Genomic DNA, 13,592 nt, shown 5'->3' on the forward strand with positions numbered 1-13,592 from the left:
AATTTAGACATATTTAAATAGCACTTTTGGTTTAATTTTTTCAAGAAACTACATAAAATATACTTATGAATAAGTTAATAGTTATAAAACATCAATAAACATTTATCTTTAACATATATATGTAGCTTCAAATTAAACAATTATTTCTTAAAAGAATCCTAATTCTGTAATGGGTTACTTTCATTTCCATATATGACACTCTCCTCAATCAGCCACTAACAACAGTTATCTTAGAGTGGAAATGGTTTTTACTGAGCAAATTTCATTACTTCTTGCCCTACCTTGCCCTTATTCAAATCTAATACTTTAATATGGAAATGCAATTTTATCACATAATTCAGTATATATGTTTAAGATTTTTTTTCCAACTACAACTCATATTATGTAATGGAAATGGTTTTAACTCACACAACTTTCAGTATGAGGAACACAGTTTTCAATACACTGATTAAACTACAGCTTGGAGATAGACTGAGTATGATATGACAAACAAGACTAAGAAAAGCATATTTAGGTAAACAGTATGCAGTGTTAAACTAGAGGTAGCCTAGGATGCATACATATGACATAACATACTTCGGAACCTAAGGACATAAAACTTGGAAAAAAACAAATGGCTCACAAGAGTTTGAAAAGCAATGATGTGGTAAGTCGGTTTTGACATTTTGAGCAGTTCTAGATGATTGTGAACTCAACCCTTGTCAAAGTACTGACAGATCAAAAGCAAGGTTTTAAATGAGCCACTTTTAAGAGATCACTCTGGTTTCCCAGACAAGTTTATCTGACAGATTTGTAGAACAATACTCAATATAGAATTCCTTTGATTCTTAGCTACCTTAAAGGCCAAATTTTATATAATGTCTGAAAAAATTATAGCTATCAGGAAAAACTATACCTGCTTTAATTCAAGAGAAATATGAAGACAAATAAAACAGATGTTCATAACACTGACTAATAATATTCAGATTTGACATGGGAACAAGGTGAGAGTTTGGGTCATTTGTCTTGAAACACATAAGTACAAAGTTTATGCATAAGCACTATGAGACTACCTCACTAAATTGAGAATGCTTGACTTAACAACGGGATCATTTTCTTGCTGCATTTTATTTGAGATTTATGTCAATAACCTAGAAAGATAATTTCTACATGCTCGAAAATATGCAACTTGCTTTAAAAGAAGTTGGAATTAGCATCTAAAATTTCAGCAAAGAAATTTTAACAAACAAAGATGTCCTTTCAAGAAGTCAAAACAAATAGAAAAAAGTAGAAAAGAAAATGAACCATGCCTTCCCTGACAAGTCAGATACATGCTGCACACTCCCTTTTATGTGCAAGCAGATGAAGCCTTTTATCTGAGTTGAAAGGAAGATGCACATTTGCTATGCTTTCAGTTTTGTACAGTAATTAAAACATAATTTGTAACTAATCCCAGTAAAGTTTATTTATTTTTTATCGAAAGGGTTCTGCTTTGTTTTTCCAATGATTATTATGAGTAAGTCATTGCCTCTGAGGGCTTGGCAAACCTAAAGTTATGGCTCTGTGTCTCCCCCACCCTTTCTGTTCTCTTTCTTTTAACCTCCTGCTCTGATTCTTTACTTTAATTGGCTCTAATATAAAACAAATCTATCTTGTGAACAGCATTTCATGTTCTCTGTTTCTAATTTAAAGCATGGATGAGTAGTAGACCGTTGTCTTCCCTTTCTAAGCAAAAAATAACAAACAGTACCCTAAATCAACATTTTGTATCGTTCTTGGTTTTTATGAGGGCGGATCAGTGACCCTTGACTACCAGAGTGGGGAAAAAGAGTTTCCTGTACCAAAGACTAACTGAAGAAGACTGCAATAAGAGGAACGGGGTTGAGAGGCAGAAGGAATATGTGGATGGATTTTTCACACACACAAAGATTTTATCTGAAGCATCAGCTCCTCTAGAAATTGTTTCCAGGTTACTTGGCATGAAATTAGTAATTTCTATCATCCCTGACAGTCTATGAACATGCTTCATGCAGCATTTAAATGAAGGAATTTCTGAGGTGCTCAGACTTTCTTTGATTTATCTGCAGTCTGCCATCTTATTTTACTTGGATACTTCTACAGATCAGAATTCAGAGTCCTGATCTAATTGCTTTCTTTCTTGATGGAGACAATGAAGCCTGGAAAACCTCAAGGAATTTGTTGGAGGTTAGAGGTAAGATATAGACAAGTCCTGGATGAAAAGTAAAAGCCTTTATGTCTTCATTCTTCAAAAGTTCATAGAATGCTAATTTCATGCAAGATACTGTTCCAAGGCCTAAGATGTGTGAAGAAACAAAATAGAAATGGTTTCTGCCCTCCTGAAGCTAATTCTGTGGTGTTTTATATCATTTTTATCAGGTATTATTTATTTGTGGGGATGCTTTCTCATGTCTCAGCACAATTCTAACCATCGTTATTTTTTTTTTCTGAAATCCTTATTCCAATTCACCAAACCATTCCGTATTTGCTTTCATTTACATGGACATTATGACAATTAACCTTCTACATATGGCACATATAAAGCTAAAAGTTTTACTTTTTAACTTTTGTTCTAAGGACTGCTGTGGGATGTTAATGTATGTCCTGTGGGAGCCCTTCTTGGGTTCCTTGTGGCGTTACCCAGCAGGTTTGCATAGAGGATGATTAGGACCATGGGCCTGAGTGCAGGTGTCTGAGATGGTCTGCACTTGGCTGTACTGGGGGATGGTCTGTATGTCAAGTTGCTCTGATTGGTCAATAAATAAAACCTGATTGGTCGTGGCTAGGCAGGAAGTATAGGCGGGACTAACAGAGGAGAAATAAAAGAACAGGAAGGCAGAAGGAGACGCTGCCAGCCACTGCCAGGACAAGCAGCATGTGAAGATGCTGGTAAGCCACGAGCCACGTGGCAAGGTATAGATTTGTAGAAATGCGTTACTTTAAGATATAAGAACAGTTAACAAGAAGCCTGCCACGGCCATACAGTTTGTAAGCAATATAAGTCTCTGTGTTTACTTGGTTGGGTCTGAGCGGCTGTGGGACTGGCGGGTGACAGAGATTTGTCCTGACTGTGGGCAAGGCAGGAAAACTCTAGCTACAAAGGACCTTATAGTATACTTACTGGGACTAAGTAGCTAAACTGAGAACTTTTAATAGACTTTTAATGAAAAGTGATAGCAACATCCACAACTGGGAACATTTGGTTGTAATAAGATACTACTCAGCATTGCATCTCAGTGATAAAACTGATATTATAATAGCCCTAAGCACAAAACTGTCATGTAGGTGGTAATGTCATCTGCATGACAAGCATGTGAAAGAGCATCAGAGAAACAAGAGAAATTGCTCCATGCTCTGATACATCTGTCCTGTAATAATGTCTACACATAAAAAGGGTATTCAAAATGCCGTATGAGTTCCGACTTGAGCATTTGCTGTATTTCACTCAAGGCCTGTATAATAACAAAGGAAATGGTTCGTAGTTTTGTTTCTTTCTGTTCAAACTATCTGTAATTCAAGAATATTCAAGTCAAATAAAATAAGTCAAGTAGAAAGATTATAAATTGAGCAGGACGTAGGAAAGTTAATTCTTTACTGGGAAATAAAGAAAGTTAAGAGTTAGCCTAAATAATATTTTCCTGGCTTCTAGTTTACAATTTCTACCTGTTGAAATTCTGTTCACCAAAACAAAAGCTTTTCATTGACACTATCATATCACAAATCCCTGATTCATGAGTCAGATGAATCTTTCTTTCTTCCTGCATATTCCTATAGTTCTTTATAGGTCTACATTAATACGTTTAAAAACTGTTTGACTATTAACACGGGGATAATGCTGGGTAACTATATAAATGGAATTAGCCTATGTTCCTCAGTGAATTGTTATCTTACCATTTTCTGAGCAGTTCATAAATGCTAGATACTGTGTGAGTTGATGACGTGTAAAAGCTTCCTACAAGATGGAAATATTCCATCTTGAGGGAAGCTCCTCAAGAAGAAAGGTAAGCAACTCAAAATGGCCTCAGGAAGTTCCTGAGGACCATATTCACTAGAACCCCTCCATGACTGAGTAAGCAATGAAAGTTGAGAGTTTCTCTCAGAAAAAATGAAGCCAAACTTCAGAGAAGACAAGCAGCAAAGAAGACTCTGAGGGCAGACCAGCTTCCTGGAAAAGGCAGAAACCAGCCCAAATACCCAGAAGAAGTTTAGACCAAATAAGGCACCTGGAAAAGTGCTGTTACACAATAGTCCATTTAAAACATGGTGGCTCACTTTAGACAAAGAAAACATCGAGCTTACTTAAAACCAGAATTAGACAAAGCACACTCTATTAATAAGTGTTGATATCGAGATTAAAATATATCCCATGCTTTTAAACACTGTCTTGCGCCCGGTAGTGGTGGCACACGCCTTTAATCCCAGCACTCGGGAGGCAAGAGGCAGGCAGATCACTGTGAGTTCAAGGCCAGCCTGGGCTACAGAGAGAGATCCAGGAAAGGCGAAAAGCTACACAGAGAAACCCTGTCTTGAAAAAAAAAAAAATACCATCTTGCCCCATTTGTTAAAATTGTATCCAGATTCAAATGTGTGCCTGTCATACTAACACAATTAAAAGATGATTGATGATTTTTTTTATAACGTTCAGTATAATAAACAGCTTATTGTAATTTTAGTATAAATATTAGGTATAAGCAAGGTAATTATTTGCAGTCCTTTAATATTTTTTGTAGAGGCCAAGAACCAAATTTCTTAAATTGATGAGTAACTCATTAAATTTAAGAAGGTTTCAATTGTGTGGCACTATACAATTACTTTTAAGAGCACAGATGTTAGCAAATAACAAACAGTTGTATTTTTTATATATGGATATTTAATTTCTTTTTCCTAGAATTTTTTTTAATTAAGCCACATAATTTCGTTTTGTCTGTGACAGGGTTTCCTCGGTGTAGTCCTGGCAGTTGTGGAACTCTCTCTGTAGACCAAGCTGGCCTCAAACTCAAATATCCTACCTCTGCCTCCCAGGTACTGGATAAAAGGCATGTGCCAACACCACCAGCTTCTTCTCCTTTCTTATTATTCCAACTCTATTCCTAATCATTTGGACTCAAGGGATTATGTTTCTAACACTGTATATTTTAATCTTTTATGACTTAACATAATGGGCATGAGGACAGTATTTAGGACAATATGAAATTTCTGGCCTTTTGGGAAATGAGGTTTGTATCTGTCTATTGTTTCTTTGAAACTAATGTTTTTCAGAGAAATATGAGTTTATCTTTGAAAAGGTGGTTTCCATAGATAAATAGTTTGGAGGTTTTCAGTCTTAACCTTTAAATATTAGTTGAATGGCTTTTGTTTTTAGAATAAAACATATAAATAGAGACATCATCAAAACCCTAAGCCAGAAATTCATATCAATGATAGTTTGCCAACATAAATTTCTTTTGTATGCAAAATACTTTCACAAGTACCAGTTTCTTTGATGTTATATATTTTAACTTAAAGATAACTCATTCTAATTCAAATTACATCTCCATTAAAAAATTCTTAAGCTTTGAAAGAACATTATAAGTCTTCAGGCACAGCTATAAACCCAAAACAGGAAAAAACGACTATATAATATTCTTTTGTGTGTATGAATGGGTTTAGCATGTCGTACGTGTGTGGGAACATGCACAAGTATATGTGTGTGTGTGTGTGTGTGTGTGTGTGTGTGTGTGTGTGTGTGGAGGCCACCAGTTGACACCAGACATCTTCTTCAATCACTCTCTCAATTACTTTTAAAACAGTATGTCCTATTGAAACTGGAGCTTGCCAATTTGGCTAGACTAGCTGGCCAGCAGGATCAAAGGGTCCTTTCCCTACCTCCCCAGCACTGACTGGAATTACAGACCCCAGTTTCCTGCTCCCAGCTCTTCACATGGATGCTGAAGATCCAAACTCAAGTCCTTGTGCTTATGTAGAGAGCATTTTTCTGACTAAGCCATTTCTCTGACCAACCACGTCAACATTCTTGAGTGATTATAGTGTACGATTTCTCCTTGAAAACTCTGAGTGACAATGAGGTCTATTGATAACTAGATGTTCACTACGTTTTGTTTAGCTATTAAAAGGTTTTTTTTTAATTAAGCCATGTATTTTCTCCTCTTTGTTACTGTACAAACTCTATTCCTAATTATAGTTATTTGTACTCATGATGTTTTATGTTCTATCGCTGTACATCTTAGTCCTTTATGACTTAACATTCTTTGTCCTTTTATGATATAATCAAAAATAGATATTGTTTGCTTTAATTTCTCAACCTCCTTGATAACCCATTTATTATGAGAGTGTTTTCTCCTTTGAGAACTGAATGAATGAGCAGTCTGATTAGAGATTCAGACTGATGCTATACTTTCCGTGGTCCAGTTTGGCTTCAGCGTTGTTTGCCTTGGCGGCCTCACGTACCTCATATGCCCAGTGAGCCTTTATTTTATTAACTCTTACATTTTTTTCACATGGGGAAGGAGCATTAATTTTGCTTTTTACTTGGTGGGTATTTTACTGATACTTTGCTAAATCAGAATTGCATGAAGGCACATGACGTAGAATTCCAGGAGACCATTGTTTTCTTTCTTACTACTGGTTTTGGAATGCAATGTAATTGCTATTAACTTTATCGCCTTCAGAAATTTAATGTCCTGGGATGTTTTGGCTTGTTACATGAAAAATAGAGACAGTTTAATCTGAAGAGTCTCAGCTGGAATGGTTTTTAATTTAAAGAGATTGTTATCTCTCAAATGCTTTCAAATTTTTACACCATGTCCACTGTAATTAGTTACAGTTTCAGTAAGGAATTCAGGAAGAGTCCGCTGAGGAAATAATCAAGTTATGAAACATTTAATCAAGTTAGGAGGTGGAGAAAATGATAGGCAAGACTCATTGATAGTTTTGTGTTTACATAAAGTACAGTAAAAAGCAATCTAATACTTTTAAGCAGAGAATGACAAGTGAGGTCTGTATTTGATACAGATTTTTTAAGATTATCCTACAGGTGAATAAAGAGAGCTGATTTAAAAGCTGCTAACTAGCAGCTGGGGGTGATGGAGCACATCTTTAATGCCAGCATTTGGGAGGTAGAGGTAGGCAGATCTCTGAGTTTGAAACTAGCCTAGTCTACATTCAAGCCAGCAATGGCTACACAGCGAGTCCCTGATGAAAAAGAGATGATGCAAACTGGATTAAGTGAGACAGTTGATTAGCTTGAACTGTTTGGGAGGCATCCAGGCAGTGGGACCGGGACCTGTCCTCAGTGCATGAGCTGGCTGTTTGGAACCTGGGGCTTATGCAGGGACACTTAGCTCAGCCTGGGAGGAGGGGACTGGACCTGCCTGAACTGAATCTACCAGGTTAAACTCAATCCCCAGGGGAGTCTTTGCCCTGAAGGAGATGGGAATGGGGGGTGGGCTGGGGGGGAAGAGGAGGCGGGGAGGCGGGAGGACAAGGGAATCTGTGACTAACATGTAAAATTAAATTAAATTATAAAATAAAATTTTAAAAAGAGAAGGAATAAAAAGAGAATGGACTCTCAAATTACTGCTGAATTTCTGATGAATGTAACTGAATTTCTGGAGAGATTGTCAGTGAAGATCACTCTGTAAGAAACCGGTCTTAAGTTTGGAAGTGTTGGATGTTATGAACATGATCTAAAAATGTTGTTTTTAGGAGACTTTTGGATAGATATAGTTCATGAAACACAAAAACATGTATCTTTGACCAAGAAATGTCAAGGCTTTAAAAAAGATAAAATATTTGCATAATAAAACTAAAAATTTATTGTAAAAATGGGCTAGAGAGTTAGATCAGTGGTGAAGAACATTGGCTGGTCTTGCAGAGGACCCAGGTTAAATTCCCAGACCCACATACTGGTTCATAAGTGTCTGTAACTCCAATTTGTGGGGATCCAATGCCTCTTCTGAACCCTATGCACACCAGACATGCCCATCGTACACAGCACCCATATATGCATGAAAAGTTCAGCCACTGTGGAAATGAGTTTGGTGGTTCCTCAGGAAGATGGGAATCTATCTACCTCAAGATCCAGTTACACCACTGTAGGACATATACCCAAAGGATGCTTCATCTTCCTACAGAGACACTTGCTCAACCATGTTCATTGCAGCTGAATTGGTAGTAGCCAGAAATTGGAAACAGTCTAGTTGTCTCTCAACAGAATAGCTAAAGAAAATGTGGTACATTTACACAATGGGGTATTACTCAGTCACTGAAACAAAAATGAAATCATAAAATTTGCAGGTAAAAGGAAAAAGTGTGGAACTAGAAAAAAGTCATCCTGAGTGAAGTACCCTGGACTCAGAAAGACAAATGTGGTATGTATTCACTTATAGGTGGATATTAGCTGTTAAGTCAATGATAACCAAGAGACAATTCATAGAATCACAGAGAGTAAGTGTAGAGTAAGGGACTGGTGGGGAGATAAATCTCATTAGAAAGGGAAAATAGATAGTCATGGCCAAATGGGGGATCTGGAATGGGAGGATCAATTGGGGAGGGAGGGTGGAAGAGGGGGGAGAAGAAGGGAATATGGGGAGAGATAGTTAAAAATTAAGGGTCATTTGAGGGCTAGTAAGGAAATCTAATAGAGTAGAAATTTCCCAAAATATATACATACATGAAGGCAATCCAAACCAAATTGCCAAAAAATGGGGGAGACAGCCCTATCTATCCATCTCTTGTCAACAAATGAAGCTTCCAGTGACAGGATTGTGTTACACCAAATTGAGTTGTTGGCCAAAGGAGTCCCATGGGAACCAGAAACAACCCAGGTTGTTGCCAAGACTATGGATTGCTCTCCACAAACTGACAGAAAGGCCCATTGCTGAAGACAAACACTTACACAACTCACTGAACATAGACAAGTCAAGCTAGTGACTACATAAAGACTTCATCCCTATGTTCCTGCCTCTTTGGTACAGGAAAGCACTCTGCATGCTACCAAAAGAGAAATGCAAACATCAACACATCCATATGATCTACAGTGGTATTCCAGCCTGTGCATACAATATGCTAGGTCAGTGATAGCACAAAAATTCTGGGAGTAACGAACCAATGTCTGATTTGACTTAAGGCCCCCTCCATGAGATGGAACCCATACCTGACACTGTGAACTTAAGACCAGATAGCCCAGAGACCTAGGGCAAAACCAAGTACTACTGTTCGGGAAAAAAAAAAGAAAGAAAATGACTCCTAATGACACTCTGTTATACTCATAGATCATTGTCTTGCTCAGCCATCATCAGAGAAGCTTCTGCCTGCAGCAGATGGGAATAAATATAGAGACCCATAGCCAGACATTATGCAGAGAATGAGAGACCTTAGAACAGTCAGCCCTAAATGGGATATCGTCATTAAGTCCCTCCCCTCAGGGCTCAGGGAACCCTAGGGATGAGGAGGTAGAACGAAGGTAAGAGTCAGAGGGGATGGAGGACACCAAGAAAACAAGACCAGCCCTCTAAACCAACATGATCAAAGCATATGTCTTATTTTTATATGCCTATAATTTTATAAAATTAGGATTGAGATATTTCATTAATAACTTGCCTATTTCGTGAAACTAAAATAAAATAACATCACAATTTAAATATTAAACTCAATATTGTTTATACACAATAATATACAAATATACAGAAAATATACATATAGTTTGTACATTTTTCAGCACACGAGCTCAATATACACATAACCTGAATTTACCACAGTTTTCAAATTTAAAAAAAATTAAATATACTTACTTGAAATAAAAAAATATGATGAGAGATATGAGCAGGGATGCAATAGATAATCCATGTCCAATTATAGTTAGGTAGAATAAATTCAGTGCAGTCTATAATTGTGTGATAAAAAAATAGAATGAATTCTGTATCCAAAATCTATTTGTGTATTAGCTGAGATACAAATTAACAGATTTTATTTTTTTTTTAAATGTTGATAGATTTATAATCACTTGCTCGAAACCCAATTAATCATTGAAAACATGTTAATGAAGTACATCAAATACTTATGAGTCATGTGTCCTTTTTAAGAAATCATAAGTCACATATTAAATCTTTGAGGTAATGCATTTACTGATCTATTTTATACTATAATAAAATCAGTAATTTTTTATTTAAAATCACTTGATACCCAAGATTTGGTTTGTTCAGAATTAAACGCCTAATAAGGCTTTCTTTACCTATTGAGTTTTTCTATTTCTTTTCATGAATCTGAGGGTGAGAGACAGATCTTAATATGGAAAGTTTAAAAATCCTTTGATCTATAGAAATGTGTTTTAACATTTTCTTCTTAGTTTTCATTTTCTTTCTTTTTCTATTTGCTTTTAACATTTATAGAGGGTGGGTTGGTTGGTTGGTTGGCTGGCTGGCTGGCTGGCTGGTTGGTTGGTTGGTTAGTTGGTTGGGTTGGGTTTTGGTTTTGGTTTAGGTTTTGGCTCTGAGTAGGCAGAGCGTACATGATACATAAATCCAGTGGTACCGTGCAGTTATTGAGTGATTGCACTCTACTGGTCTTCTGAAAGCCACTGGAAGAAAGTACACTTATCCTGTTTAGCACACAAGGGATTTCTTGTCCATGGCCATGGGGCAGATAAAGTGCCAAAACAGGAAACACATATCAGTGTTCACAGTTTTAATCACACACACACACACACACACACACACACACACACACACACACACACAAACTGAAAATACATAAAAGTATTTCAATCAAGCTTTACTCTGTGAGTACTGTTCTTCACCGTGGCTTTAATTCTAAGTTTCAAAGCAGGAACAAGATTGAAAGTGTCCTCCACAGCCAGTTAGGATGAGCACCTTCTACTGAGGAGGAGGTGGAGGTTTAAAACCCACTGAGCTTATCCCATTTGCCTACCGACAGTTTTTGAGGTAATTCTAGAATTCCACTGGAAATGAAAGCTTTCCATTATATTACACTTTTAAGTTATATTTTCTTTGGAAAAATCTGAAACCCCTATACTGAGGCAGTGACTTGTAAATACACTGTTATCTAACAGGATTACTTCCCCAGTGGAAGGACACAATTACTAGCAGCTTTTCCACAGATTTTTTTTTTTCATTGTTCTTCTCAAATGATATTAGGAAGTGGTTTTAGTGTGGAATGGAACATTGACTACTTTTCCCCAGTAATCTTTAATTTTTTTTAAAAAATGTAAACCGAATTTCATCTCGCAGTTGTCACATACCTTCACTTTTTCATGTGTGCTGTTATTACATAGAGTGTAATTTGTCCATGTTCTGTTACTATCCGGATGTCTAAACCAGTTTCCATCTTGGTCACAGATCTTTGTAACCTTTTCTTTAATATTAAAAAGGAAAAAAATTAAAAGAGTTTAAAAAACCTACAGCTTCTGTTCAATTTTTTTCTTTGGTTAAATGAATTCAGAAATAGAACATTAAACATCAAGATATTTATATACTACAAATCTTTCTAGACTATGTTTGTGATAGGTTCCGAATGCATTTAATAAACACAGTGTTCACTAGACAGATTGCAATAAAATCTGTAATTAAATCCCAGCATATACCTGAAGGATCAAAGTCCTGAAAGTAATCAGGGCAATACTGCATCGATTCAGTTCCCGCTGCAACGTCATTCCAGCATAGCCATCCATCCCAGGTTCTGTTGCAGTAAAGGCCTTAGAGAGAAGTGAAAACAAAGGGTACTAAGTCTCTGAGCTATCCAGGGAGACAAACTCTTAAGGAAGGTTTCTCAGTGCCTTGTTATAAAAAAGTCTCCTGGAAATGAAGATGTATAAAGCCCACAACAATTGCCTGATTTCGTCACTAAGTAATCATTACAGTAACCATTAAGAATTATTATTAATAATATCCAAACCAAATTTAGAAATGACTCTGCATAAATATTAGATTCAATTTCTTCAAAAGCAATTGTTCAATAAATCAGGGTATCTTTGACTATTTTATCTAGCTATGAGATAGTTGTTAATTAGCGTCCCTGTTAATTTTTTTTCTTTGATTTGTTTTTGTTTTTCAAGACAGTGTTTCTTTGTGTAACAGCCCTGGCTGTCCTGGAACTTGCTTTGTAGACCAGGCTGGCCTCAAACTCACAGAAATTCACCTGCCTTGACCTACTGAGTGCTAGAATTAAAGGCATGTGCCGCCATCATTGCCCACCTAGAAACTGTATTCTTAAGGAAAGTTTTTTTGAGCATTTTCTGAAGTAAAAACCTTCTAGTCAGTATTACTATTTTCACATTTTAACCATAATCATCTTATTTTCATCAATGTGAAGATAAAGAAGCTTATATAATACATATTGCATATTACAACAATGTTCTAAAAATATAATTAAAAAATCTATAACAATCTAGAATTTGTCAGAATTCAGTAGAACACTGACTGCTGCATGAAATATCTGTTAATAATAGCATATCTGTGCAACAATCTTGTGATCATTTTAACCCCAATGGAGCCATAATAATTCTGGTGGCCTAAAACTAAGTAATTGCAAACTTTGAAAAGTCAAATAGGACAACCACAGCTTTCTTTCTTGTGATCTTAAATAAATTTTAAAATGTTCACAATCATATATAGCTGGTAAAATACATTTTGTGATCTATCAAGAAGCATTCTTACTGGTTCAGAAATCATATTAAACGTGTCCAAGTTCCTACTGTAACACTGTGTATAATACACTTCTACATGGGCAACACGATGCAGCACAATGTCTTTTTTTCCCCCACTGTGTTCTATGGAGTCAGAGTGAGATAGATATCTTTGTTCAAATGGATTTCAGATTTAAAAATATATATAGTTATTTAGTCTACCTTTAGTGTATTTTTTTTTTGAAAATTGCAAAATGCATTGTGAAGTTCTGAGTTAAAATAAGCAGTGATCCTGAACTATTTTATCACAGAATTGTTTTATTATGAAATCAAAAAATCATTTCCTAATGTTCAGCATTAACTTTTAGTACTTAAACCTTTATCTAGATCACTTTCAAGGGGTTAATTCAATAATTATAAAGCAGTGATATGGAATAAAATGATGTCAGTTGACATAGAATTGGCATACAAATGTTTTAAATACTTTATAATTCATTTACAATTGTTTGGAAAATTTCAAAACATACTTTTCTGACTGCTATAACAAATGTGCAGCTCCAGTACATAAATAGTTCTTAAAATATTAGTAAATTAATGTTCATTTCAATTAAGTTTAAAGGTGCTAAGTGTGAAAAAGGTTTTTTTCTTTTAAAAGCAAATTTCTTTTTGATTACAGATACATTTTGCTTTATTTGATTTACATGCAAGTATATTATAAATGGTTCTTTTTCTAAATGTTTTGAAATCTTTCTTTTCCCTGACAGTTTAAAAAACAGAATTATCTAAAGGGTCCACATTTTGCTTTGGCTCACTGTTTTGTACTCTGTCACTGAAACTAACTCTGCGTTGGGCTTCCCAGCTTAAACCAGGGAGTTCTTTTGGGCTTGGATATGCATAGAAACTCTACTTTTGTTACTCATCTTCTACATCCAGAATCAAGGCAGAGATCTGGTGC

At 35.9% G+C, this 13,592-nt stretch overlaps 1 protein-coding gene across 4 annotated transcripts in view; it reads right to left on the minus strand.

Annotated features, from left to right (window-relative positions):
- The window catches only part of Calcrl (calcitonin receptor like receptor), a 94,757-nt gene that overhangs the window by 27,296 nt on the left and 53,869 nt on the right, over positions 1 to 13,592 (minus strand). For all 4 annotated transcript variants that reach the window (XM_006989618.4, XM_006989619.4, XM_006989620.4 and 1 more), the window contains 3 exons: positions 11,597 to 11,707; positions 11,255 to 11,367; positions 9,789 to 9,880 (listed from right to left, as the gene is read on the minus strand). In XM_006989618.4, the coding sequence (XP_006989680.1) occupies positions 9,789 to 9,880; positions 11,255 to 11,367; positions 11,597 to 11,707 (316 nt within the window). The remainder of the gene's footprint in view (positions 1 to 9,788; positions 9,881 to 11,254; positions 11,368 to 11,596; positions 11,708 to 13,592) is intronic.

This window comes from Peromyscus maniculatus, chromosome 4 (assembly GCF_049852395.1).
Source record: "Peromyscus maniculatus bairdii isolate BWxNUB_F1_BW_parent chromosome 4, HU_Pman_BW_mat_3.1, whole genome shotgun sequence".
Taxonomy (NCBI): Eukaryota; Metazoa; Chordata; class Mammalia; order Rodentia; family Cricetidae; genus Peromyscus; species Peromyscus maniculatus.